General features: G+C 46.1%; 1 protein-coding gene across 4 annotated transcripts in view; it reads right to left on the bottom strand.

Annotated features, from left to right (window-relative positions):
* Positions 1-24,203, bottom strand: part of ECT2 (epithelial cell transforming 2) — a 50,710-nt gene extending 26,507 nt beyond the window's left edge. For 2 of the 4 annotated variants that reach the window (XM_088669861.1, XM_060274363.2), the window contains exons 1-12: positions 23,907-24,042; positions 12,746-12,902; positions 9,283-9,359; positions 8,900-8,992; positions 8,261-8,443; positions 7,362-7,451; positions 6,194-6,301; positions 4,362-4,435; positions 4,077-4,207; positions 2,806-2,921; positions 2,590-2,652; positions 1,027-1,249 (exon numbers count right to left, since the gene is read on the bottom strand). In XM_088669861.1, the coding sequence (XP_088525987.1) occupies positions 1,027-1,249; positions 2,590-2,652; positions 2,806-2,921; positions 4,077-4,207; positions 4,362-4,435; positions 6,194-6,301; positions 7,362-7,451; positions 8,261-8,443; positions 8,900-8,992; positions 9,283-9,359; positions 12,746-12,875 (1,288 nt within the window). In that variant the 5' untranslated portion in view covers positions 12,876-12,902; positions 23,907-24,042. Of the gene's footprint in view, positions 1-1,026; positions 1,250-2,589; positions 2,653-2,805; positions 2,922-4,076; positions 4,208-4,361; positions 4,436-6,193; positions 6,302-7,361; positions 7,452-8,260; positions 8,444-8,899; positions 8,993-9,282; positions 9,360-12,745; positions 12,903-23,906 lie in introns of all 4 variants that reach the window. The other 2 variants (XM_088669862.1, XM_035133951.3) reach the window with 1 other exon arrangement.
* Positions 24,204-27,773: the final 3,570 nt, after the last annotated feature.

The following is a 27,773-nucleotide window of genomic DNA, read 5'->3' as shown; positions in this document are numbered from 1 at the left end:
CCGTGCCACCATGCAAGGTGAAGTTTTATCTACCACTTTCTCTCTGTGCTACTATTATAAAATAGCCAATGCCCATCATTTTAGCAATATTAGGGAATATCCCCAGAATATTTCGATACCAGAAGCAATACAGTATTAGGAATCTGAACAGCACCTAGCTTACCTCTTATAAGCACTGAAGCAGTGCAAGCGAAACCAGCATCTGAATTAAATTCAGAGGTTGGTTCAAGTCTTCCTATCCAACTATCATTGTCATTAACCAGTGTTCCATCATAAAAACTACACTCATCTTGTTCCTTGTTGCTTCTCTCAAAATTCACTTCCTGAACTTCAGCATTGACGTTGGTACAGTTGAAGCAACCTTATTTACCTCAGTAAGATGTCTCCACCTCTACTCTTGCTGGGACAAATTTGGTTAACTTGGAAGTCAGGTGCCACAAACAGATCTAATCTGTATTTTGAAATTGCCTTTTTTTACACGACTCATGCCCCAAATTAAGTTCTGCATTACCTAAATGGTCATTGCAATCGAAAAAAATTAAGGAAATTTGCTCATCATCACCTTGCGATGTTCTCGGTACATCTCTAACTGCATGATGTTCACATAAGGCAAAATCTTTCAAAACTGGAATGGAACGGAGGCTTACAGAAGTTTCCTTGCTTTCGACTGGGAAAATAATGAATTTCTGAAGATTCATTTGCAGTGCTTCATTAACTAGGCTTTCAGGTAGCTTACTGCTAGCTGCCTTGATGGTTTGTTGCAGATTTTCTAAGGAGTTTATGCAACATTTATGGGCAACGTTATCCAGAGGAATACATCTGGAAAGCCTGCATGATTTCTTCCTCATCCGACTAAGTCTATAGAAATGAGAGTTGCCCTTCTGTCTACCAATATCCACGTTCCTCAATTCTATCCTGCTCCCTGTATAGTATTGAGAAGGGGGAAATCAGTTACTCATGTCAGTATTCAGAAATGCTTTATTTTTGCCACAACTATTAAATGACACGGAGCTGATTTTGCTTTACCTCCATTAGTTATGCCCGATTCAGGAGTATTGGAAATATCAAGTAAGGATCCCATCGAAAGCGAATGCTCAGCTGATGGCCGCTTCCGAGGTGGGAAGGGAGACATGTCTGCCTCTCTGGTCAGCTGAGCAAGGGTCTCTCTTAAACGACGTTTCTTCCGGTTGCTATTTGGAGTATTCAGTGAAAGTTGTGAGACAGACGTTTTCAGTCCAGGACTGTCTAACTGCAATGAAATATAAACATTCAGATAGGTAACTGTACTCCTGCTCTACAGCTTAGAACCACAGGAAGCTGTAAAATCCTGCTACTGAAATGAATTATTGGTTTCACTGTAAAGCTTACTATATAGCCCTTCAGGAAGGCCTTGAAGACCCAATTATTTTCACTGGCTGATTCTTTAGTAATTATCTTCTGCTAATATTGAGCTCCTTTGAGGTGATGGTCTTTCTTGTGGGGGGGGGAAGTGTTTTATTTTTGGGCTGGATGAGCATTTATTACTACTCAAATTTTCATAGGAGGCTTTGTATTCTATTTTATTTTGTTGTTAGAAACTGCATTTCAGTCTCTTATTGGTCTAGATCACATGACATATTAAACCAGGGTCCCCAAACTAAGGCTCGGGGGCCGGATGCGGCCCAATCGCCTTCTAAATCCGGCCCATGGACGGTCCGGGAATCAGCATGTTTTTACATGAGTAGAATGTGTCCTTTTATTTAAAATGCATCTCTGGGTTATTTGTGGGGCATGCCTGGTGTTTTTACATAAGTAGAATGTGTCCTTTTATTTAAAATGCATCTCTGGGTTATTTGTGGGGCATAGGAATTCGTTCTTTTTTTTCCCTTCAAAATATAGTCGTCGTCCCGTCCCCCCCGTCCCCAAGGTCTGAGGGACAGTGGACCTGCCCCCTGCTGAAGACGTTTGCTGACTCCTGAACCATGGTTTAATATGAACTATGGTTTAATGGGAACAAATAGCATGGTGGTGCTCAAAGGTTCCTGCACTGCTGCTCCCACAAACTAAACCCAGAATCTGGCTCATTCCGCTGTCAAAACCTGTGCTTATGGTTTGTTTCTCTCCAAACAAACCATGAGTAGTAGCTAAGCTTTGTTCTTGGTTTACCTCTCATGGTTTGTTTAGGGGAAGGAAGCCACAAGCTCTGGTTCAGATGACATGAGAAGCACAAGTCTGCCTTGTTTAGTCTTTGGCGCAGCACCAGAAGAGGAGGAATGCCACAAGAGCTTCTGAGCTGCGATCTGCTGCTTGTTCACATTAAACCATTGTTTGTATTGAACTATGGTTTGAGTCAACAAGTGAACCGGGCCACTGTGTAAGCTGCCCTGATTGAGTTTTACTCATAAAAGTGGCCATTAGTGTTTTACATAAATACAGAAACAAAAAATGCTTTGACACGGTTAAGGGAACTGAAGGGTTTAAAAATCACCCCCAAAATTCCATCTTATATTTCATTAATAAGCTAATACCAAGAATTGCCCAGTTTAAAGATCCCATTCTGGTTCTATAAATTGTCTTCAATATTCTAGATTTCCTTCTGTAGCAGCTCACCTTTTCAAAAAGGTACATAGACTCTCCAGCTTTGGCATCCATCTGAATGCTTCCCCAAAACCACTAGAGGGAGAAAAAAACATTTTCTGTGATTTGCTCAAGCATATACAACAATCCATCATTGCCAACGTTAAAAACAGCTACTGAAAAGCAAAAGCCATGGGGTTTAGGCTTAGGATGCATTTTAAGAATCCAGGATTTTCTATTAAAACTGACCTCCTGCTTTACAACATAGAGGTTCTGTGATGGCTCAAATGGAAGGTCTTTTACTGTATTTTCTTCAACTATGAGATGAGTACACCTTTCGTCACCAACAGGCAGGTGTTGTCCACCTGAAGACAAAAGAGGGTTGGCAAGATTAATCTGTTCCTTTCTAAATTCTACATTTAATTTTCATTGCAGTACACTACAGTAACACCGGGGGGGGGGCAGGAATCTTATTGCCCAGTGAAAAATGTGCAGTTATTCTCAAAGTATTATGTTAGGCGGGGGAGAGGAGACTTTCCTCTGTCCCTCACATGTAGTTTGTCAGGGGGCAGAGCCAAACGTAGCTGGGGCACATCCCTTTTTTCACTCGTCTTCAACATTTTCCCCTCCTTGCTGCACACATGAAATTAGGAAGAGGACCACAGGACCCCCAAACCCTTATTTATTCAGAATAAGAGTTTAGAAAGGAAGATATAGAAGAAACCTGAGACTCAATGGCAAGCAGATGCAGATTTTAGGGAATGGAGGGAACGGGGAAGAACATCTCTAGTTAGTGCTACATATTGGCTAAGAGGATAAACCTAAATGTCCCTACTTGAAATCTAACAGCTATGAACTCACTACATGGAACGTGCTTATTTCTTCTGTCTGTACTTTAGGAATAATACTGGCCTTTTTGAAGGTTAGCGTAAGGGATATGAAGATATGGAGTGCTCCAAGAACTGCAGAGCACCTACGAACAACCCTAACCATACTTAGAATAACGTATTTAAAGGAGAGAGCACTGATTTCTTTCACACAGCTTGATTTTTATTATGCATGATGCAAAACTGGCTCTCCACATTTTTACGTTCAGGAACATGAACTAAAGGAAAAGCACAAATCTGCACAAATACAATTTGAGATACAGCATTTGACATCTCTTCTGTAACGAATTCTCAGCATTTAGACTTGCTTTAGATGGCGATGTCAACCTCTTTTAAGTGCAAATCAGTAGAAAAGCATGATTCCATAGATAGGTATAATAGAGGGGTATACAGCTCATTAAACAAGTCATCAACTGCTGTAATACATTTACAAATATGAACACTAACACGTTCTCGGTAAAACAGAGCATCAAAACCTGTAGTATCGGCAATATAATAACATGCTGGCTATTTATTATGTGTGCCCCCCCCCCAAAAAGTATCTTTTTACAGTGTTTCTGTCCAGGGCACGAGGAGGTTTAAGGCATTTTATGTACATAGACGCTTTAACTGCAATAGCTTTTTCACATTTACCTTGCATTTCTGTCATTTCTTCCATGCTCTTCTTTTCTTCGTCAGAGAATCCAAGAAAACTTAACATGCAGTCCTGAAATGGGGGAACTTTAAATTCTTTCCTGAATTCCTCAGCAGCGGCACAGAAGTCGCTAAGAAGTGGGGGGGGGGGAAATGGGATGAGGGATTTTAATCTTGTTGCACCATTTTTTTCCTATGCAGAAAATGGTTTCTGCTCACTGTCCTGCATGCAAGTGCAAATACCAATGCTACACCATGGTGCCACTTTGGAGAATGTATACATACATGTCATTCCTTTTCTCCCAGGCCTTATAAATCCACTCTGCTTTCATGATGGGTGTGCCTAGACTCACAGCTGCCTGCAAATCAACAGAGAAAGAAGCAACAGGTACTGTTCCTATGCAGACTGAAAAAGAGAATGCCTTTGCAAAAGTTTACACTTCGTAAAGATCATTGTATTTCACAAAACACAAAAATCTATGCTTGATAAACAGAATTAACATTTGTGGGCTTTTTTAATTTTAAAAAAAAGATCTGTACTTTAACACTGGATGTTAGTGAAAGTGTGGCAAGCTCACAACATTGAATCCATGGGTCCCTATTGAAACACAAAGTTCAAAGAACAAAGCATGTGAAATTTGGCCTTTAGAGTCAAACATTATAATAGTGAAACATGCACTCACATATTCAACATCAACCCCAAAACATGGTTTGGCAATACTCAGGCTTGCACATTCCTTCCTCCCACCTTTCTTTTGCATGAAAGTATTAGGAATTCCTGACTACACACAGAGGGGGTCAGATTCTGCTCCCATGTACAGTAGTACCTCGGGTTACGAACACGATCCGTTCCGGATCGCGGCTCGTAACCCGAAAAGGTCACAAGCCGAGCGCCATTTATGCGCACGCGCAAAGCGCGCGCGCTGCTTCTGCGCATGCGCGGGGTGCACGCGCGCCAAAAACACTTCCGGGTTTGCGGAGTTCGTAACCCGAACTGTTCGCATCCCGAGCGGGTCGTAAACCGAGGCACGACTGTAATATAAAAGATTTATGTAATATAAAAGGGGTCATGACCAGAGGGGGTCAGATTCTGCTCCCATGTAATATAAAAGATTTATTTAATGGCAAGCCAATATGCTTTGATTACTTAAGTTGATTAGTATACATGCTCCTTCAGGAAATATTAAAACAACTGAATTGCTTCCTTTATTCAAATAACAGGGGGAATGAAAGCTTCCTTATAATGCGTCAGATCACTGGTCCATCTAGCTCAGTATTGTCCACACTGATTGGCATAGTCTCCCCAGGATTCTAGACTGGGTACATTCCCAGTCCCACCTGGAGATGCCAGGGATTGAACATGGGACATTCTTCATGCATAGCAGATACTTTACCACTGAGCTACAGTCCTTCTGCAGGAGGGGGAAGCCAATGTAAATCAGATTTTCAATCAATGATTTATGTCTATCCACCCCAACATTTTGGAAGGGAGCCATATTATCCAGCCCTCAATAAATCCATCATATATATGAATATGGACAATTCATTATTTTACTAAGCCATAAATGGAGGGTCAACTGCATTTAAAATGATTTAAATAAAATAGATGTTTGCTCATGGAAGACAGCTAAAGTATACGTAGACACAAGTGAGATTTCATTTTAATATGGCTGAATGCAACAAAACCAGAACAAAACTGCTGTCCAGTTATTAAACATCTCCTGCCACTGGGTCGTAAGGTAGCTCCATAAGAACTACTGCATTCTTAGATCTCCAGCTGACAGCATCAGGCTGCAAGTATAGGCTTTGCGACAGAATGCTTATGTACATTAATTGTATCTTCAACTGCTTTGGAGTTGGCATTTAAATGAAAAGTTATGCAACTCCAAATGCTCCTGCCACTCTAATATACCTCCAAGACATCCTTCAAAATATTGAAATGCCTCTTAAAATAAAGACGCACAATCAAAACTTTAAATGCAAAATCCATTTACTCCTGCCCACAGCTTAAGGTACATACTTATCATTCCTTTGCATCATATGTCTGGTATATGCAAAAAAAAAAAAAAACCATATTCTGCACCCAAACTCTGAACTAGAAAGGGAAATGAACATACTCTGAATTTGTCTCCTTGCGTAGAATTAGCCACCAAATGTGTAACTTTTGAACTGAAATCCCGTCGAATAATCCCTCCCATATGATGAGCCAAGGTCACCAGCTTCACCTATGAACAAAATTGGGCTCCAGTTAGTTTTCTAATTATTTTTTAAACAAAACTGCTATTAGACCAAGGGAATATGCTGCCTGCAATTCAATGTATGAAGCAACAGTACTTCCAGCCATTCTCCTTTCAGTTTATGTTGCAACATTTGGGTTGTAAAATGGTTACTTCTCTCTTTAAATGCATTCCTGCACAGGAGGGTCAAGAGTTCCAAGCAAGGTTTGCTCAGGGATGCTTTGCACAGGAGAGTCAAAAATTCATCCTATGAACCTGGCAATTAAGGGGAAGCAGAAGCAGATGTCTACTCTACTTCCAATTGGCTACAATGTTGTGAGGGTAACTGAAAAAACTGTATACGAGTTGGGACGGTCCAAAGCCTAGTTACTCACCCCACAAATGCCATACTACTCTACCACATGGAAGGAATAGGTTAAAATCCAAAACTTTAAATAAATGTTTAGTGAAGGCACCCAGAGGCAGAAAGAGAAGATAACTACTTGCTGACTGCAGTGAGTTAACTCTACTAATTGGCACTCACAGTATTACCACACAAACATTTGGTACTTTTGACCAACTTGTGTGTCCCATATTTTTATTCCTGTCTTCCATAGGAGGACCCCATATGGTGGTGTATATGGCATTATGCCCATTCTGTTTACTTCAACTATTTATATACAAAAATTTCCTAGCAGTGTGCATAAAAATCACAGAAAGCACATAACAAATAAAATCAGAAAACGCCCTTAGAATGCCTGCAGGAATAGATACACATCAAGTCTTCAAGTTGGACCAGTCACCAATCCACAACTGAATATCACTCAGTGCTGAGTGGAAGCTTGAATCCAGATGTCCCCATTTCATGTCCATCACACTATTCCCTTTGTGTCTAAAAAAAACCCTTTTTTGCACATTCCTCAAGTAGTGCTGCTGTAGCAGTCAGTACCAAGCTCCATGCGGATCTCCACGTACGGTACTTGTTCTCCACTCAATACTGCAACCTCTTCAACTATTATTCAATGTAGGTGAACTATTCTAAGGGGCATGGGGAAAAAGGCAATCTTACCAATTCTTCTTTCTTTCTGAATCCTGTGAAGCATAACACAAGATTCAGCATACTGGCACAGTACAACGGGCGGCATGAGAAAGGCAGAGGCTGAAATAAAAGTAAACTGGTTGATTGTCACAGAAGACTCCCCAAGACAATTAAGTAAGCGTGTTTGAAAATCATGCACTTGAAAGATAAACCGCCACCCATTCAGGGAACTAGGGACCTGGTTTAATCAAACCTACAGCGCTATAGAAGTCACTTCCTGGTTGTTTCTTCCTATACTGTTTTTGTTAACATCTAAATGAAGAAGTCACATTTACAAGACAAAGGACACTAAAGCTAAAGACTCCCTAGGGAGGAGGAGAGATTTGTGTGGGAAGAAGAAAGCACAGTTACAGCAATGTACGAAGAGGACCACAGACCCTGATCAGAACCTCCTGTTTTAACATGTTTTGTTTAGTGTACATTTTCATTATGGATGTATTTTTTATTATGCCCTAATAAACCTGTTAGTGCTATGGTCCATGGGGTCACGAAGATTCAGACACGACTAAACGACTAAACAACAACAAAGTCTTTAAGGTACCACAATACTATTTTTATTCAAGTATTAGATGCACAATAGAAGTGTGCTCCATTCAAATGTTGCACTGCAGATATCAGAGAGCCACATGGTAAGGTGGGAAAATGAGGGAAAACAGATCTGTCAAAGGTTATGACTGTGTTATTTAATACAGATATGGAGCAAGAATTCAACGTGTATCCCAAAGGGCAGGTGAATAAAATACATTTTTAAACAGGTCCCAGTTTCAGGAGTTACAGGGGAAGCCACGATTGTATCCAAATATATGCAAGTCTAAAACAGAAGCTAGCCACCATTTCAAGATCTCCTACAATGTACAGTATATTCTTACCTCGGCTTTTCTGGCACAGTGCAGTACTATTGGGGGCCCAAGGACTCTGCAGTCAGCTTTGTGCAAATCGTTGAAAATGGGACCTTGAAAGTCTGCTATCACAAAAATGGTCTCAAATTCTGGCGAATCGGAATTCTTATACTCCTCCACTGAGTCCGTCTTTATGTAGGGCACTTTAATTTCCTTCAATTGTTTACAAAAAAAAATCAAGTATTATTTACAATAGTAAAACTAACAAAAACGTTTTTCTGCCTGTAAGTTATATTGCAGGATTATTTCAATAAAATAAGTATGAGTTAGAAACTGCCCATTAAATTTGAAGCTAGCTCAACAGAAACGTGACTCCTTTTTTGCAGATAGAAGCAAAGAGTTTTAATAGATAAATCAAATTTGAGTTCTAATTCATGAGCATGAGATGCATCATCTGAACAATCACAGGTGTACATCAATTCAGAATCAATGCCAACACCCTAAAGTGTCAAAGCTTTGATTTAGCTAGCTCCATTGTGCACCATTCACTACTATTGTGCTTTTATATTATCCATATACCAAGTGATGAGAATGTTGATTTTGCCCACTTCTGTCCCAGTAGTGCAAAAGACTGCATGCAGACACGTACACATAGTTGCCCCTACATACCATATGGATAATACTTTTAATAAGTTTTTCTTCCGATTTACCAGAACTAGCTTCCTTTATCTTTATAACGGGAACTTCCATTATCTTAATGGTCTGCAGAAGAGGAGAACTTCAGTATGAGAACGAAATAAACCAAAGCCTCAACTACAAGTTTTCAATAACATGAGGGATCACATACCATTTTGGGATCATAGGCATTTAGAATTTTGAGAGCACCAGAAATCTTCAAGGGCACAATTTCAGTTATGGGCGACAGCACCCAGAGAGTAACAAAGGACTGAGAGACTGTGGGTGGGATGGGGGGCTCGTTTAATCTCACTGTAAACAAGTGGTACAGTGACAATAAAGTATTTCTATTCTATTTCTATTCTAATAAATCTTACCTCCAAAGCTTTCACAAGTTCTTCACATTTTGCAACTTCTTGAGGTAGGATCACCCTAGTTTCAATCTGCGGCATTTCTTCTTTTGGGAAAGGTGAAAAAAGAACGAACAGTATCTAAACATATGATTGCAGAAATAAAGCGACCTATCTTCTCTCTCAACAAGGGAGAGGAAGTAGAAAAAGCTTATATTCCCAGTAACATCCTTTTATACATGTAATTCACCTATACAGGCGGCAACCATTTAGCGTGGGGGTTCAGTTTCTGGCCCCCCGGGGTGCCTTGAATGATGGTCAGGGGTGCTGCGGCCAACACTGGCCTGTGTCTTTCTTTCCTTTCCTCCCTTCCTCTGATGCCCTCCCAAGTCTCTGTCTCCCAAAGGTTTGCAGAGCTGTTTGTTGCAGCAGCTCTAGCTACAAGCTCCCCAGGTAAATGGTGGCTCTGGGGCTGGCCAGGGGATGCTGGTTGACAGGAGCAGAGGCAGCCTTGGAGTAAGCAAGCAAGTAGGTGAGGGAGCCCAACCAGCCCTTGCTGTTGGGACGGACAGACAAGTGGGAGGTTGGGCGGGCAGGCAGGCAGGCAGGCACTGCTCTGGCCTTTCTTGTGCTGGCTGTGTGCAAGGCCACCCTGAGAGCTGAGTGCCCAGAGCCGAAGGGGAGCCTTTCCACCATGCAGGCCTGGCAGTGCCTGCTGCTGTCTCCCAAGGTAAGTTGCTGACCTCACATTCACCTTTGGCCAGTCTCTGTTGGGCCACTAAGGCAGATTTAGTCTCCTAGTGTCACTTTCTGAAAACAACCCTGTGGAATCGCCATATTTCCTACTGCTAACTCGCTTAAATCAGCCCTGAGTGCTCACTGGAAGGACAGATCCTGAAGCTGAGGGTCGAATACTCTGGCCACCTCATGAGAAGAGAAGACTCCCTGGAAAAGACCCTGATGCTGGGAAAGATTGAGGGCACAAGGAGAAGGGGACGACAGAGGACGAGATGGATGGACAGTGTACTTGAAGCTACCAACATGAGTTTGACCAAACTGCGGGAGGCAGTGGAAGACAGGAGTGCCTGGCGTGCTCTGGTCCATGGGGTTACGAAGAGTCGAACACGGCTAAACGACTAAACAACAACAAATCGCTTAGTCGATCCAGCCAATATAGTCAATGGTATTGAGTGATGCTGAGAGATCAAAGAGAAGCAACAGGATCACATTCCCTCTATCCCTGTCCCAATAAAGGACATAGGTCAGGGTAACCAAGGCTGACACAGTTCTGAAGCTAGGTCTGAATCTTGGTTGGGAATGGATCCAGATACGTAATGCAGTAGGGGCATCCTCTTCTGATGCCCCAATAGGGCAGTGTGAGGAAGCACTTTTCTTTGGGGCAGGGGCAGGGTGGATTTGATTTAAATCACTAGTCAGTAAGGCTTGATTTAAATCATAGTTTTCTACATAAAGACTAATTCTTGCTGGTATAACTTTAATATGCAAGTAGATGAAGATTTTTAGAATAACAACTTTTCATATTAGTTTTTTATCCCCAGTTTAATAGGTTAATCATTCATATTTGGACAAATTTACTGTTGTACTTAGGAAGGAGAAAAATAATCATTGTCTTAATAATAACAATTTAAATAAAAAATTTCAACTGAAACAGTAACATTACAGCATATGTTATTTGCTTAAACAAACATCCATGTTTGTTAACTAATTTGGCTAAACAAAAACAAAATATATCTATTTTAAGAAACTTAGACTGTCAGCCCAGCCTACACATGAAAAACATAAATACTGTCCACTCCAAACAATCAGAAAAATATTGTTTCTATTCTATTCACTGAACTTCTTGAAACTTAGCAAGGAAGGGGTTGTTTCTGTATTCATAGGTTTGAAGAACAATAGGATTAAGGTCTTTTTCTCAACTCTGTTCATGTTGTAACATTTTTGCTGTGAAGAAGAGGCATGTGAGTCAAATTCAAAAAGTAAACCAAACATCTGTGATAATATCTTGTAGGCAGAGAAACTGCCCAATAATCTTACAAAAACCTCTGGAAGAGCATGTCATTGTGAATGGATTAATGGAATTTATTTACCGAAAAAAATTAAACATATGCAACCTTATTCTACATAATTAAAAAAACTAATCTTTATTTCATGATGGAATAACCTTTGGATGGTAACATATTTTCCTCAAAAAGCATTTTATTTAAAAAAATCTGATTTAAATCAAAAAAATCGATTTAAATCAAAAAAATCCAATTTGATTTTTTTAAAAAAAAAATCATTGATTTTTATGCACCCTGGGCAGGGGGGCAGCTCAGAGACCAGGGGCGGCAGCAGTGGCTGCCCAGGGCACTCCCAAGGAGAAGGCTGAGGGAACACTCCACAAGAGAGGGTGTTTGAAAAGGGCCGAGATGCGCTGCCAGCTCGGAAGGCAAGGGGTGACATAGCTCAGCTCCTGAGCCCCACAGGGGTGCCGCAGAAAGAGTGTAGGGAGCCATGGACTCAAAAAGGTTGAAAACCTCTGGTCTAGAGTGAGGCCAACCACAAGTCTGGGCTCAGGTTTAATGCTAAGCTAAACCGTTGCTTAGTGCCAGGTAGTGCAGCAGAAGCAAGGCTGGGGGAGAAACGCACGTTTGTTCATTCACGCCAAGCCACTGGTTTGGCTTAGCATTATGTGCAAAATGGGCATTTAGAGATTATGGAACATCTTGCTATCCAATAAAAATTGAGGCTGCTGTTTGTGTTCTACTTGCTTTTATTATTTTAATGAAGTGGACAGTTGCCTTGGGGTTCCATTGTGAAGCCAAAGGCAAAATAGAAATACTTTAATTAGTAAATAAAAACAAAATAATAAGCCTATAGGAAAGAGTCTGCATTGTGCTTTAGCTAAGTACCGTATAACATAAATATTGCTATAAAAGCACACATTTGAATGCTCCTGTCAGGGATGCTTCCTACAGGGAACCTCCCCCCATCCTGTTGACCAGCTCTTTGCCCAGTGAGAGCAGCAGCAGTGGGTCAGGTGGGGGGAATGAGGAAGTTAGCACTATGGAGGTGGCAAGGCTCAGTGATGTTGGAGAGCCTTTGCGCCGCCTTGACCAAGAGGTGGAGGCGAACAGGCAGCCCTTTCCGGCGCCCGACTAAACGTAAGGTCGGGAGGAAGCGTTTCAGGGTGCCGAAACTCTTATGCTGGTCATGCAACAGGAAACGTCCACTCCCGGATTCTGCAAGTGACTAGGAGGTCATGTTTTCTGCTATCTCTGCACTGTAAATACTATGCACAATAAAACCTTTAAAGACAAGCATGGACTTGGGCATTCTTACTCGAGAGTCGCCGCAACACCATTACAGCTCCCATCTGAAAAAACTAGAGGAATACGAAGTATAACTAGATTCATAGATAGATTGCAAGAGTTTCTATAGCAAGTGACTTTTATCCACATTCTGAAATAAGAACCATTCACTACATTACCTTCACCATCTGAAGCTGATCCCCTGAATAGGTTCTCCTTTGAAGATTCTGTAATTTTGGAGTCAAGAATGGAAGAATCTGCCAAAAGACTCCTCCCTGTATCAGACATGAGTGTACTGTTGTCAGCCATGGTCAAAAGGGTATTTCACTTCCACAGCTGCAAGGGAATCATCCAGTAAGTTACCGTATTATTTTTAAGGAAACACAGTATACGAAACTACAGTATTAGCAATCTATGTAAGGTTCCTAACCGTACTCCAAAAGCAACTCTGCAACTTTAATACTCGTACCGGAGCTTGTACCTGCATTGTCAAAGCCTCAAGTTTCCTCTTGCATTTACCAATTCCTGCCGTTGCTGCTTCCTATTCTGTTTTGCAATTAAGATCTACAGAGTCTAAACACTAGAGGGGGAAAGGGGGTTTTCTGGGTGGGTGAAAGATACCTGGGCAATAAGATCATACTTGAAGATGTTTATGCAAAACATATTTTTCTATAGCTACGGTATATGTGCTGGACGACAGAGGACAAGATGGTTGGACAGTGTTCTCGAAGCTACGAGCATGAGTTTGACCAAACTGCGGGAGGCAGTGCAAGACAGGAGTGCCTGGCGTGCTATGGTCCATGGGGTCACGAAGAGTCGGACACGACTAAACAACAACAATGTGCTGTCCAGATGTTGCAAAATATGCTGGAGCCAAATGAGCAACATTCTCAACATGCTATTTATTTATATATAGTACTGTATTCATTTGTGCTCATCTCTGTGTTCATGGAATTCTGGTGTACGTGACTCTCTAGTACAGTGGTACCTCGGTTTAAGAACAGTCCTGTTTACAAACAATTCGGTTTACGAGCTCCGCAAAACCTAAAGTAGTGTCTCGGTTTGTGAACTTTACCTCGGTCTAAGAACGGAATCTGAACAGTGGAAGGGAAGGCCTCATTAGGGAAAGCACGCCTCGGTTTAAGAACGGTTTCGGTTTAAGAACGGACTTCTGGAACAGATTAAGTTCGTAAACCAAGGTACTACTGCAGAGAGAAAGCATGCTTTTTCAGATATCTGTAGGATTAGTGTGCCATGCTATGTAAAATGCTCATGCAAGTGTTACAAGTACCAGAGCAAATCCTGGCACATCAGCTGGGTAAGCTGACAGGATACAGGAGCCAAGGAGGAGTGGTAAATCATCGGAATAACCCCGGAGATTGACATCACAAAGACAGTGGGAATCAGTGCTGCTGAAGGATTTGCAGAATCCAGATCATATGTAAGCAAATGAGTCAGGCCTTTGGTCTCCACAGTGTATAGAAGAACTACCGGTAACACTATACCCCAAGGAAAGTAGACAGGGTGAAAGGATAGCCGTATTTCACATATAATACCATGTTTCCCCTTTTTTAAGACACCGTCTTACTGTTTTTTTAACTCAAAAAAACACACGGTGTCTTATTTTCAGGGGATGTCTTGTACCTTAAGGCCTCCTCGGAGGGGCCAGGCAGCTGGCTCGGGGTGCTGCTGGGCGCTCTGTGCGGCGCTGCAGCAGCAGCCGGTTCCAGGCACCAAGGCAGCTGCCTATTCCGGTGGCGGGGCGGCAGGCAAAAAAGAAAAAAAGAGGCCAGGCCACTGCAGGGCATTCCGAGCGCTTGGCACTGCGGAGTGCTCTGCTCTGCAGCTGCCGGTGGCGGGGCGGCAGGCAAAAATAATAATAATAAAGGGGCCAGGCCGCTGCGCTCCGCCCGGCGCTGCAGGGCGTTCTGAGCGCTCGGCGCTGCGGAGCGCTCCGCTCTGCAGCTGCCTGTTCCGGTGGCAGGGCGGTAGGCAAGAAAGAAAAAAAAGAGGCCAGGCCGCTGCGCTCCGCCCAGGGCTGCAGGGCGTTACGAGCGCTCGGGGCTGCAGAGCGCTCCTCTCCACAGCTGCCGGTTCCGGTGGTGGGGCGGCAGGAAAAAAAGAGGTCAGGCTGCTGCAGGGTGTTCCGAGCGCTCGGCGCTGCGGAGCGCTCTGCTCTGCAGCTGCTGGTGGCAGGGCGGCAGGCAAAAAAAATAAAAATAAAGAGGCCAGGCCGCTGCGCTCCGCCCGGCGCTGCAGGGCGTTCCGAGCGCTCGGCGCTGCGGAGCGCTCCGCTCTGCAGCTGCCTGTTCCGGTGGCGGGGCGGCAGGCAAAAAAGAAAAAAAGAGGCCAGGCCGCTGCGCTCCGCCCGGCGCTGCGGAGCGCTCCGCTCTGCAGCCGTCGGTTTCGGTGGCGGGGCGGCAGGCAAAAAAAAGAGAGGCCAGGCTGCTGGCTCAGGCGCTCCGTGCGCTCGCTGCTGCAGCAGCAGCCGGTTCCAGGCCCCTCTGGCTGCCTGGGTCCCGCTGGCTGGCTGGAGCGCTCGGCGGTCTCGTTCTACACGGCATGGAGGTATGCCTTATTTTCGGGGGGTGCCTTATGTTTCACTGAAGCTAAAAAATGCTGCCATGGCTTACTTTTTGACTACGTATTAAAAAAGGGGAAACACGGTATACACATCACTTATTGCCACGCCCAATGATAAAAACAAGCAAGGCAGACGCAGATATGAGGAGCTTAAGTAAAAGAACTAAAAAAATCTGAGGAATAGTAAGCCTCTCACTTTCTAAACAGTCAAGTCTCAGGGAGGAGCCCTGCATTTCAAGCTTGTACCGAGTGTAGAAAAATTATGCTTCATTACATAAGGTCTGACCTTTTATTTTGTATGATGAAGCCCAGACACCTGAAAGTCTGTCTTGTATGGTATGCTTTCCTGTCTGTCTTACTCCCTTTCAGTAACTTCAGAACTGCTAAAACATCTCTCCCCATTACTTATGAAGACTCTACCTAAACTTCAAGGTGTTGCATCTACAGCTTCCCCTGCAGCCACTCCATCAATGCTCATAGCCCTCTTTCTAAGCTTTGCTTAACTTTCAGCTTTCATATGCCACCTTTCATTATGCAACTGTACGCGACTTCACAGCTATTATGGGGTGGGGCTGGAATGCTGTTTTTTTTAAGAACACTGTCATAAGAGAGTGAAGGGCTAAACACACAGCTAAGGTAAAATATGAGCAAATGAGACAGACTACTATACTCTGTGATAGAAGTGTGACAGGTGGAGCAGAAGGCATAGGCCAATTTCCAATGAACCACCTAGCTCACGGGTGTCAGAGACAAGGCCCGCGGGCCAAATCCGGCCCGCCAGACCTTGTCATGTGGCCCGTGTAGCCGCCGCTTGCCTGCCCGCCACTTGCCTGCCCGTTCGCCCGCCGCTTGCCACTCGCAGCTTTCCCTCCTCTTGCTGCTTGCTGCTGGCTTGCAGAGGCGCTTCCCTGCAATGCCTGCAATGCCCTGCAGGGGGCGCAGGGCCCCGCAGGCGGGGAGGCGGTGGAACCTGAGAGCGCGCACGCCCAGCTCCTTCCCCTTCCTCGCCCTGTCGCACTTCCTCCGTTCCTCCGAGTCCGAGGCGACGAGCAGCAGCTGCAGCAGCGACGGCGCTGGCTGGCCGAGCGCCAGGGCTATCTTCAGCTTATCTGGCGCCGTGGTGCACAGATTCCTCAAGCGCCCCCACCCTCACCCCCACGTTTCCCTCTGGGCGGGCAGCGGCTGGAGGGCGGCTCCTCTGGCTGGCTGGAGGCTCCGGGCACCGTGCATCACGGCATGGTGGAGGCGGGCAAGCGCTGTGGGGCTGAAGGGCAGCTCCTCCAGCAGGGAGGAGATGTCGTGGAGGAGCCGGGGGCGTGTGAGAACCATGCACCCCTTTTTGAACTCCTGAACAACAAGAAGATATGATTCTGGGGTTTCAAAAGCAACTTTAAAAACCCAAACCAGAAACTTGTTCGTTACAGCAAATGGGGAGGAGCAGCAGTGAGACTGGGCGGGGAGGGGAGGCAGAGAGAGTATGTTAAGATTCAAGAGAGCAAGAGTGAGATCGATGGTGGGGGAGATGTTTAAGAGAGGAGGGAAGAAACTTTTTTTTAAAAATCTGCACTGATCGAGGGAGGATCTCCAGGATCTTTCCAGCAGTTCTCCCGAAGTAATCACCCATGTAAACACAGCTGCTGCAAACCCCAGGAGTTACGAGAGAGAGAGAGAGAGAGAGAGAGAGAGAGAGAGAGAGAGAGAGCGCTTTTACGCACGTATCTCTGCACCCTGCCGAGGTTTTCCCCCCCTCCCCGCACCCTGCTTTTCTTTTGAAAGGCGTTCAGAATGAGTGGAAAGTAATCACCGTGTCAGTTAAAGTGAGTGTTGCAGGGAAAGCGGATCCTAGGCGCTGTGTGTGTGTGTGTGTGTGTGTGTGTGTGTGTGTGTGTGTGTGAGAGAGAGAGAGAGAGAGAGAGAGAGAGAGAGAGAGAGAGAGAGAGAGAGAGAGAGAGAATGAATGAATCCTGGGCTGTAAACACCTCCTCCAAACACAGCTGCTGCAAACCCCAGGAGTTACGAGAGAGAGAGAGTGCTCGAGAGAGCTTTTACGCACGCATCTCTGCACCCCGCCGATCTCTCGCTTTGGGTGGAAGGTGTATGTATTTAAGACCCAGACAAGCTGGACAGAGGGACCCTGCTTGGGTCACTTTCCCGCAGGGCCCTAATGCACCCCGGCTTCCTCGCCCCGGTGGAAGAAGGCGGCTCGCGCTCCACACTCTGCTCCACTTTTGTGCGCTTCATGGAAGCAAATTGTAGAGAGACCCATCGCTATCCTCGTCCCCCTTTCTCTACAACCCAGCCCACCAGTAGCAGATAACAGGAAGTCCAGGTAACTGGACTTCCATTAGACTGCAGCTTTGTGGGGAATTACATGACTGAATGCTCCTCCACTTTTAAAATAATACACCAAGACAGAAATTTAAAAGTCAAGAAGATGGTGTCTAGTGTTTGTTTTTAATCTTTGATTATCTCTTCCCCATTCCCATGGAGGAATAGTCAAGCACACAAAATCCCATCTGCAGTCCAGAAATAATTTTGCTACATTATTTCTTTATTTGTCCAGCCAATATCAATTTGATAGTAATCACTGAGACTTTCAGAAAGTGACACTTGACTACAGCCTTTGTTGGAGGTAGAAAAAAAAGATGATTCACACACTTGTTTTTACATAGTGATGACTGTGTGATGGAGCAGTTGTGAGCTATTATTTTTCTCATAGCAACTGGTCTTTTGAATGCCCACTAAGTCACTGTGGTTCACCACGTCCTGGAGAATGTTCAGCATACAAGTCAGGGTGAACACATGAAACTGCCTTATACCGAGTCAGACAATTGATCCACTGCCTACTCTGCCAGAGACTCTTCAAGGACTCAGTCTGCACTATACAATTGAAACAGTGTCATAGCATAATAATAATAATAATAATAATAATAATAATAATAATAATAATAATTTATTATTTGTACCCTGCCCATCTGGCTAGGTTTCCCCATCCACTCTGGGCGGCTTCCAACAAAGATTAAAAATACATTAAAATGTCACATATTAAAAAGCTTCCCTAAACAGGGCTGCCTTCAGATATCTTCTAAAAGTCAGGGAGTTGTTTATTTCCTTGACATCTGGTGGGAGGGCGTTCCAAGGGGACTACATTATTACAAAAAACAGTAATAATTGAATGCAGTGACAATAATTTATGATAATAAAGAGTGGATACATAGTCCTACAGATACAATCGGCCCTTTGAGGGTGACCAAACTGCTGATGCGGCCCCCGATGAATTTGAGTTTGACACCCCTGACCTAGCTGGTTGCTGTGATTCTTGTGTAAATGCTGGATCTTGATCTGAACCAGCAAGGCACTTTGAATTTGAACAAGAGTGCATACTGAAAACACCTTAACACAGATTAGAATATTAGATAGTCTTTTAGTATTCAGAACATTTAACACCTCAATGGACTACTGGGAGAAGGGGGAATCAACTATGCATGACAAGTTAAGACCACCCCAGGTTTACAATTGTCTCTCCATATCCTTTGTTAGCTCCAGAGTAATTTCAGCACAGAACAGAACAGATGGAATCATCTACACTACACAAAAGAGATGCTGCCCTGCCCAACATCCCTAATTTTAGATGGGTGCAAATGCTTTGACCAGTATTGTGATCTACAGTTTTGCTAAACACTGAGGGTTGAAATAAATTTTTTAAATGTCCAGTAGCACCTTAGAGACCAAATGCGGTAAGTTTGTTCTGGGTATAAGCTTTCGTGTGCATGCACAATTCTTCAGATACCAACTGAGTTGAGACAGATATCCAATCAAAGAGGAACAAGTGCACAACCAGCATGAATTGAAAGTTGTTGCATATGCTTTTTATTTCATTTTAAGATATGAGAACAAGAAGACAGCTCTTCAAATTATTAGAAATCAAAAAGAAAGCAAGAAGCAAGCAGTAGGCGGGCCCAATACATTAGCTGTCCATGAAACCTGGGCTCACGTGGTCACTTCCCACAGTTGGGTCAGCGGACTGCACTTGCAGTGCTGGTAATGGAAGGAATCATGTGAGTTGGACAAGCACATGACTGAAGCTGCCAAGCATTAGTGTTGCAACACGGAGTCTTAATATGAAATCAATTTTTCCCCCAGCAGTTACCAATGACTTATGCACTAGTGAACAATGGAACAAAGAGAGGCAATACCCAACATGAAAGATCAGAGCTTCATATGGGCAGATGAAAATGCACACATGCTCCATCTCTGATCACTGATAGTTCAGCTCATAAACCCTGCCCACCACATTCCAAAGTTTCAGGTCCTGCAACAACACTTTTTGTAGAAGATGGAATCAAGAATTTAAGGATGCATCTAAAATAAAACTAATCTGTTGTATCACTCTACGTGGGGCTACCTTTGAAGGTGACCCGGAAACTACAACTAATGCAGAATGCGGCAGCTAGACTGGTGACTGGGAGCGGCCACCGAGACCACATAACACCGGTCTTGAAAGATCTACGTTGGCTCCCAGTACGTTTCCGAGCACAGTTCAAAGTGTTGGTGCTGACCTTTAAATCACTAAACGGCCTCAGTCCAGTATACCTGAAGGAGCGTCTCCACCCCCATTGTTCTGCCTGGACACTGAGGTCCAGTACCGAGGGCTTTCTGGTGGTTCCCTCATTGCGAGAAGCTAAGTTGCAGGGAACCAGGCAGAGGGCCTTCTCGGTGGTGGCACCCGCCCTGTGGAACGCCCTCCCATCAGATGTCAAAAAGGAAAACAGCTACCAGATTTTTAGAAGACATCTGAAGGCAGCCCTATTTAGGAAGGCTTTTAATGTTTAATAGATTATTTATTTCATTTTTCTGTTGGAAGCTGCCCAGAGTGGCTGGGGAAACCCAGCCAGATGGGCGGGGTATAAATAAATTATTATTATTATTATCATCATCATCATCATCATCACATACAGACCCATGATTTCCCCCCCAAAACTGTATTTTAAGTATCATTACTTCATCCTTACTCTAAACAAATCTATAAATCAATAGTATTTCAGTGTGATGTTTTTCCATCTGACCTGTTTTATAACACCTATACACACAATAAATCACATGTGTTGACATTAGGTGACAAACATTACCGTACTAACAAACTGTAATTGTGGGGCAGAGCAGGACTGCCAAATCTCTAAAGCGAAACTCAAAAGCAAGGTTATGTTCAATATTACAAAGTAGTGATTTAAGGACTACCTCTTATTTTAGAACACCTTGTAAGAACAGAAGATAATCCCTTCTAGATCAGACCAAAGGTATATCTAGTCCAGCATCCTATTTGCCAATAACCAACCAAATACTTCTGGAAAGCCTACAAGAAGGACATTAGCACAATAACCCTCTCCCACTGTTGTTCCCCAGTGACTGGCATTCAGAGGCATGGCTGCATTCAGGTGTCACAGTAAACGCAGATCACTCCAGAGGTCAGCAGGGGCAACAATCCACAGTACGTGTATTGGAATCATGATTCAAGCAAAGCACAGCAGGTAAGCCAAGAACAGACCTTGGCTTCAGATCCTGGTTTGCCTGGAGCTAAAGAAACTACTAATTCTGTTTCAGCCACAAGACTAAGCCAAGGATCTTGGTTTGTTGCTCCTGCTTGTCAGAAGGAACAATTAATGCAGGAGTGATCTGCAGGTTCACAGTAAATCATAGCTTAGCATGACATGCAAACACACCCACTGATAGCCTTATATAAATTTGTCTGTTCCCCTCTTAAAGTAATCTAATCTACCGTGTTTCCCACATTTTAAGACACCGTCTTATTGCTTTTTTCCCTCAAAAAACCACAGGGTGGCTTATTTTTGGTGGCATGTCTTATTTTTTTTACGTTATTACAGTTTTTACAGCACCTTAAGGTCTTCTTGGCCGGGCCAGGCTGCTGGCTCGGGGCACTGCTGGGCACTGCGCGCCATGCTGCTGGGCTGTCTGAGCGCTGCTGGGCGCTTTGAGCAGCTGGGCGCTCCGCGCGCTCCAGCAGCCGTTTCCAGGCGGCGGGACGGCGACGGCGAGGCCGCTGGCTCTGGCGCTGAGCTCCGGGGCTGCTCGGCGCTCCGCGCGCTCCAGCAGCCGTTTCCGGGCGGCGGAGCGGCGGCGGCCGGGTGGAGGCGAGGCCGCTGGCTCTGGCCCTCAGCTCCGGGGCTGCTGGGCGCTCCGCGCGCTCCAGCAGCCATTTCCGGGTGGCGGGGCGGCGGCGGCTGGATGGAGCTGAGGCCGCTTGCTCTGGCGCTCGGCTCCGGGGCTGCTGGGCGCTCCGTGCGCTCCAGCAGCCGTTTCCGGGCGGCGGGACGGCGGCGGCTGGATGGAGCTGAGGCCGCTTGCTCTGGCGCTCGGCTCCGGGGCTGCTGGGCACTCCGCGCGCTCCAGCAGCTGTTTCCGGGCGGCGGGGCGGCGGCGGCCGGATGGAGGCGAGGCCGCTGGCTCTGGCGCTCGGCTCCGGGGCTGCTGGGCGCTCCGCGCGCTCCAGCAGCCATTTCCGGGTGGCGGGGCGGCGGCGGCTGGATGGAGCTGAGGCCGCTTGCTCTGGCGCTCGGCTCCGGGGCTGCTGGGCGCTCCGTGCGCTCCAGCAGCCGTTTCCGCGCGGCGGGACGGTGTCGGCTGGATGGAGCTGAGGCCGCTTGCTCTGGCGCTCGGCTCCGGGGCTGCTGGGCGCTCCGCGCGCTCCAGCAGCCGGTTCCAGGCGGCGGAACAGCAGGCCTCCTCGGCCAGGCAGAGGCAGGGCCGCTGGCTCCGGTGCTCCTGGGTGCTCCAAGCTGCTGGGCTAGAAACTAGAAACTGGGCTAGAAGCAACAGAGGCCCGGCCGCTGGCTCAGCTCTCCGCCCGCGCTGCTGCAGGCATGGAGATACACTATGTCTTATTTTCGGGGTATGGCTTATCTTTCGCAAATGCTTAAAATTGCTGCCCTGGCTTACTTTATGACTACGTATTAAAAAGGGGGAAACACGGTAGCAGCCATCACATCTGGTGGAAGCAAATTGTAAAGCTTGGCTGTGCACTGTAGAAGACTTCATTTTCTCTGCTCTGCATTTCAACTTTATTTGATAAGATCAAATTCTGTATTGCAAGAGAAAAACTTCCCTCTATCCACTTTCTCCACACACTGCCTCATTCTATACACCTGTATGTCCCCCTGCCTGCTTTTCTTTTTTCTAAACGAAATAACCCCAACTTTTCTCACAGGACAGTTGTTCTGTCCCACAGATCATTTGGTTCCAGTTTGTTTGTTTGTTTTCACTTTTTCCAGCTGTTTTCATCCTTCCATTACAAAATAGCACAAAGAGAATCTGTTGTTTTGGACCCCTTATTTTAATAGGCTTTATCAGGCAACTAGCTACTTGCTTCCAACAATTCACTAGTTTAGATGGCCTTTAAAAAAACATCTATGGAGTACAGTTATCTCAAGTTACGTAGTTGTTACCCTTTATAGCCAAGAAGGGAATCTCTGTACAGTATTCTGAGAAAATCTCTCTCCAATTCCCAGATGCTGGGGATAAATAGGGTACAGATATCACCATTATACCCTGCTGGGGAGCTCCACAAGGGCATCTTGAATTTACTGGAAACAGTGCTGGATTATACAGACCTTTGGACTGACCTAGCAAAGAATCTACACATTTAGACACCTTAGAAATTTTAAACATGCAACTAAAAATTTAAGATGTGATTAGGCACTTGGGGCAAACCAGAGCTTACCTTTGCCTAAATATTATTATTTTTCACCTATGAACATGGTCCTTTCTAATGTGCAAATCTGAAAGCTCCTTGGCCAAAATCTTTATAATCCAGAAACAGAAACAAGGGGAATAATAGGAGGAAAGGATGAGGATAGAGGCAGCAGTAAACAAGTGAAGAGTTTGTGAATGTTTCAGGTCCATGTACAGTATGTACTTTGGCTTAGCTACAGCAGTGTGTTGGAAGTAAAGGTGTAAGAGGCACAGGTGAAATGGCATTTGTGCTACACCTTACAAAGTGTAGCCAACATGGTGCCCTCTGAGAGTTTTGCACTACACATCCCATCGGCCCCAGTCAACATGGATATTGGTGAGGGACGATGGGAGTTGCTGTATGCAACATCTAGACGGCACCACATTGGCTAACCCTGCCTTTCCAGGTAGGTGCAGAGATGAAGTTTACAAAACAAGAGGCGCGCGCGCACACACACAAAGACTTCCCTATACATATATAAAATAATAAGCTTCCATTTTACTTAATGCACCCCTTATTATAATACACACACTAAGGCTCATCCATCTTTTTTCCCCATTCCCAGAGATTAAACCCTGAATGTAAAAAAATAAAATGCAAAAAGGTGACACCTCCGAGCAAGTACAGATTGCATTTCTTTCACCCCTGGCCAGTCTCCATATGTCTGGGTTTGGAGTGGCGGAGACAGAGATGGAAAAGAGGTACTTCCAGGTAGACTCTAGAATATTTTTGCCTCTTAATTCTTCCTTTGGTGGGGGGGGGGGGCGTTACCAAAACCAAGCCCTCTTCGCTGCACTTGCAACTACGACCACCGCCCCCACTCTAGGCCTTTTCCCCACTTCTCAGCCGGTTCGCTTCCCCGTCACTCTCCACCTGCTACCGTTGCCAAATTCTCCCCTTCACGAGCCACACTCGCCCAACTCCCCCTTCCCAGTCGCCCCCCCCCCCACATTCACTAACCCCCGGAGCCCCCGGCCTCGTCCCGCAGGCTCCGCCCTCCTCCGCCTCACCCTCCAGGGCGACTCAAAGCGTCTCTCCGCTCAGAGGGAAGCCGCCATTCCGGAACCTGCTGCGACGCACACGCCAATTCAAAAAAGCGAGCGTCCGCTCCCTGCCCGCTTCCCATTGGCTGCCTGGCGCACAGGGGGGCGGGGTGGGCAGACGCTAAGCTCATGCTCCCGGATGCCGGCCTCCTATTGGCGCGTGGCTCCTTCGGGGGCGGGGCGGTAGACGTCACCGGGGGCTCCGCTCCTCACTTTCTGTTTGCCTCTCGCGCTCGTCTCCATAGTTCCCCGGTTTGTTTCCGAACGTTGGGTTGGGCGCCACCCACCTACAAGGCGGATTTCTATTGGCCGAGCCGGGTCTCCGTACCAAGTTTACGCCTAAGCCCCGCGGGGAGGAGGGGTGAGCTCGATTGAGGATTGGCTGATTTGGGGAAGAGTCGTCCCCGCCCCTCACGCTCGTGCTTACTCTTTCAAACGGTTGTTAAATGGGCGGGGGGGGAGAGCGAAGGGGTCCGGAGGTTTCCATGTCGCCACTGTTCCCCTAAAAGGTTGCCCTTGCAGACAATAATATTAAAAATAATATTAATAAATCTGAAGCGAATGTGTGCACATTTAAAAACAGTTCTGGCCACGCCTTCTTTTCCCTCCCACGCGAGGATTCCTGGGAGTTGTAGTCTTAGGAAGAGAGCGTAAAGCAGACGCTAATCGATTCTTCCCTTACAAATCATCTGATCCCCTCATTCCCCCCCCCGCTCATCCTTTGAAGAAAGGAAAGATCTATTGCAATGGGGAAAATAGTTCAACTTATAATTATTAATAATTATTACTTATATTTAATAATATTAATATTAATAATAGAATTTGTTAGTCACCCTTGCCCAGGGTGACACAAAGCACTTAATACCAAGAGGAAAGCAAAATGCATTAAACTGATCAAAACATGATATATATCTCAAGATATAGGCTGTGAAGGCACTCAAAAGCATGTTTATTATTATGTTGTTGACTGTATATGCTACGGTGGTGGTTCTGTTCTTTGCCTTTTTTATAAATAAATAAAAAAGCTTATGCCTGATAGGGACAAAGGTGGGGGATACCCAACTAACACATCAGAAGTGTTGGCCTCTTGAGCTTGCGTGCTAAACTGAAGACTTGACAACAGCCATACCTCCAGAGCAAAGGAGCTCGCTTGGCTACGCAGCACTGTACGCATACAAATGCCCCTGGTTTCGAAATATCTGTACTGGGCTCCCAGCACCATAACAAGGCAAAGAAGCAAAGCAAGGAAGCACCACATTCTGAAATGGCATGAATGGAACAAGGACTCCATAATCCTTCAGATGTGTCATCACATGGGTGGGTTGCAGAGCGATGGCAGCCGGGCAGGGACACCATCTTTAGGATGATCATCTGCAAAGAGATATCCCTGTGAAGATCCTCTTGGAGGACGAGAAGTGCCTTGCGCTCCATGGCATTTCCCCACAAGCTCCAACCCATTTCCTAGTGGTTCTCCAAAAGCCCATTGCTCTGTTATCTCAAGTGCAAGATTCTGATGAAGCTCTTATTGGACAGCTTTTAGGGAAGCTTTTAATGTTTAACAGGCTATTGTTTTTTAATATTTTATTTTAATATTTTGTTGGAAGCTGCCCAGAGTGGCTGGGGAAATCCAGCCAGATGGGCGGGGTATAAATAATAAATTGTTGTTAAATTACTGCGGGCAAGAAATGTGCAACTGAATTAGGCTTGACGAGGGGATACTGAATGGTGGTGAACGAAAGGCTGGACAGTGGCTGTCAGATGGGTGGGCCTCCAGGTTAAGAGAGTGAGGAAGTTGAATTTTGCCCCCAAACTATCTATTGAACACCCTCAACCAATGTTTTCAAAATCCAACTATCATGAATACCTTCAGCCACTTAACCTTTCCCGTGGAGTACAATAGAAGTTTGTGCGATCATTGTTCAATAAAGTTAGAAGCATGTTGGATCATTTTTTTAAAAAAGTGCTATCACATACACCAAGCACCTCTCTAAAGTGTCAGGCCTCACATTATCGGTCTTGCAAAGGATGCCAGGAAGGTGTTATCTAAAATTCTAAATCACAATACCCCAGACAGAAGCCCATCTCCAGAATGGAATGCTTGTGAGAACTAGACCTTACTTCTGAGTATACCGTGTTTCCCCCTTTTTAAGACGTAGTCATAAAGTAAGCCATGGCAGGGTTTTAAAGCATTTGAGAAATATAAGACATACCCCGAAAATAAGACATACTTCCACACCGCGGAAACCAACCCCCACAGGCACCTCCACTCACAGAGTCACTCCTTGCAGCCGGCACTGCAGGAGCGCGCTCAGTTGTGAAGCCATGCTCCAGTCAGCTGTTCTGCAGCACTCCGACGCAGCGGAGGCGGCAAGCACGGGGAAGAAAATGGCGTTTTAAAACGCCATTTAAGAGGACCCTGTTTCTTGTCTCCCTGAGGGCAGCGGTCCCGGTGGCGGGCAGCCCCTCTGCCGCAGGAAGACACTGTAAAGTCTCCCTGGAAGAAGCAGTGAGCCCAGCTCCTCGTTTCGGCGCCGCTGCGTCTCCAGCATTTTCTGCTTGTTCTCTATGTTCTTGAGCTCTCCACGGCCCGGTTGGGGCTCTCCGAGCCGGGCACCCCGGGGCCGCCCCCCCGCTCCCCCGTCCATAGAGAGTGAGAGGAAGAGGGGCGCGTGGGCACATGGCGCGGCGCAGCGCAGCGCCCGGCGCCTCCAGCTCCCGATCGCAGCAAAGGGCACCACCCCGCACCAGCTACGGACCTGCCCCGCGGCCCGCCGAGGGCTGCCGGGCTATGGCAACCATCCTGCCTGCGGGAGCCTTGGGGAAAGAGCACGAGGAAGAGCCGCTACTGCCGCTGCTGCAGAGGCACTGCGAACGCGCCGCCCGGCGAGCCCAGGGCGAGCTCCAGCCCTGCGGGAGGGGCCAGGCACGGAGCGAAGGGGCGACACCGGAGGGCGGCCTCGATGAGTCCCGGCCTGGCGGGCCATCTCCCGGCAGACCCGAGCACAGCCCGCTGCTGACGGAGGCGCCCAGCGAGAGTCCTCAAGGCTGAAGCACTAAGGAAGGGCTCGCGCTTCCCCTTCTCCCTCCCTACCCCCGGCGCGCGCTCCCCTGGGGAGGGGGAAGGGGTCAGGGGTGCTCAGATCACGGATCTGGAGAGAAAGGGGCGTCAGGGGGCGGGGAGGGGAAAGGTTGCATGGAGTTTGGTTGGGGCGCTCCCTTGGCAACAAAGTTTCCCGAGGTCTAAGACACATTAGAGAAGATGCCTGCAGCTGCAAAGGCAACTGCAAAAACCCTCTCCTTAATTTCTGGCTTGGCTGCGAGGGAAAGCGGCACTGATTTTGGGTGCCGTTAAAGGCGACATGTTGAGAGATGGGCGCTATGAGGCGCGGGAAGCAAAAACTCCTGTGAAGTTCCCCTGCACAAGCACCCTCGAAAGGAGCCACCAGTCGCTGCATCCTGGGAGAAGCGTGGTGTTGCTCCTTCCTCGCCATCTCCAGGGGTGAGGGAGAGGAAAGCCCCCTTTCCTTGACAGCCACTGGGGTCCAATATGGGGGAGTGTTTGCCCACAGATGGCAGCTTGTTTGCCATCTCTTGTCGGTGGCAGATGGCTGGCTTTCTCCTTCCTCCCTCCCTCCCCACGCATGGGGATGTGTGTGTACCGTAAAAACTGTATCGGTAATAAAAAAAATAAGACATCCCACCAAAAGTAAGCCACCCTGTGTTTTTTTGAGAAAAAAATGTTATAAGACGGTGTCTTAAAAAAGGGGAAACACGGTACATGCATATGACAGACTATATCTCATTGGCATGAGCTTGTGAATCATATACAGGAAG

This window comes from Zootoca vivipara, chromosome 5, assembly GCF_965207765.1.
Source record: "Zootoca vivipara chromosome 5, rZooViv2.hap1.1, whole genome shotgun sequence".
Classification (NCBI taxonomy): Eukaryota; Metazoa; Chordata; class Lepidosauria; order Squamata; family Lacertidae; genus Zootoca; species Zootoca vivipara.
This window is presented reverse-complemented; position numbering and strand designations above follow the sequence as displayed.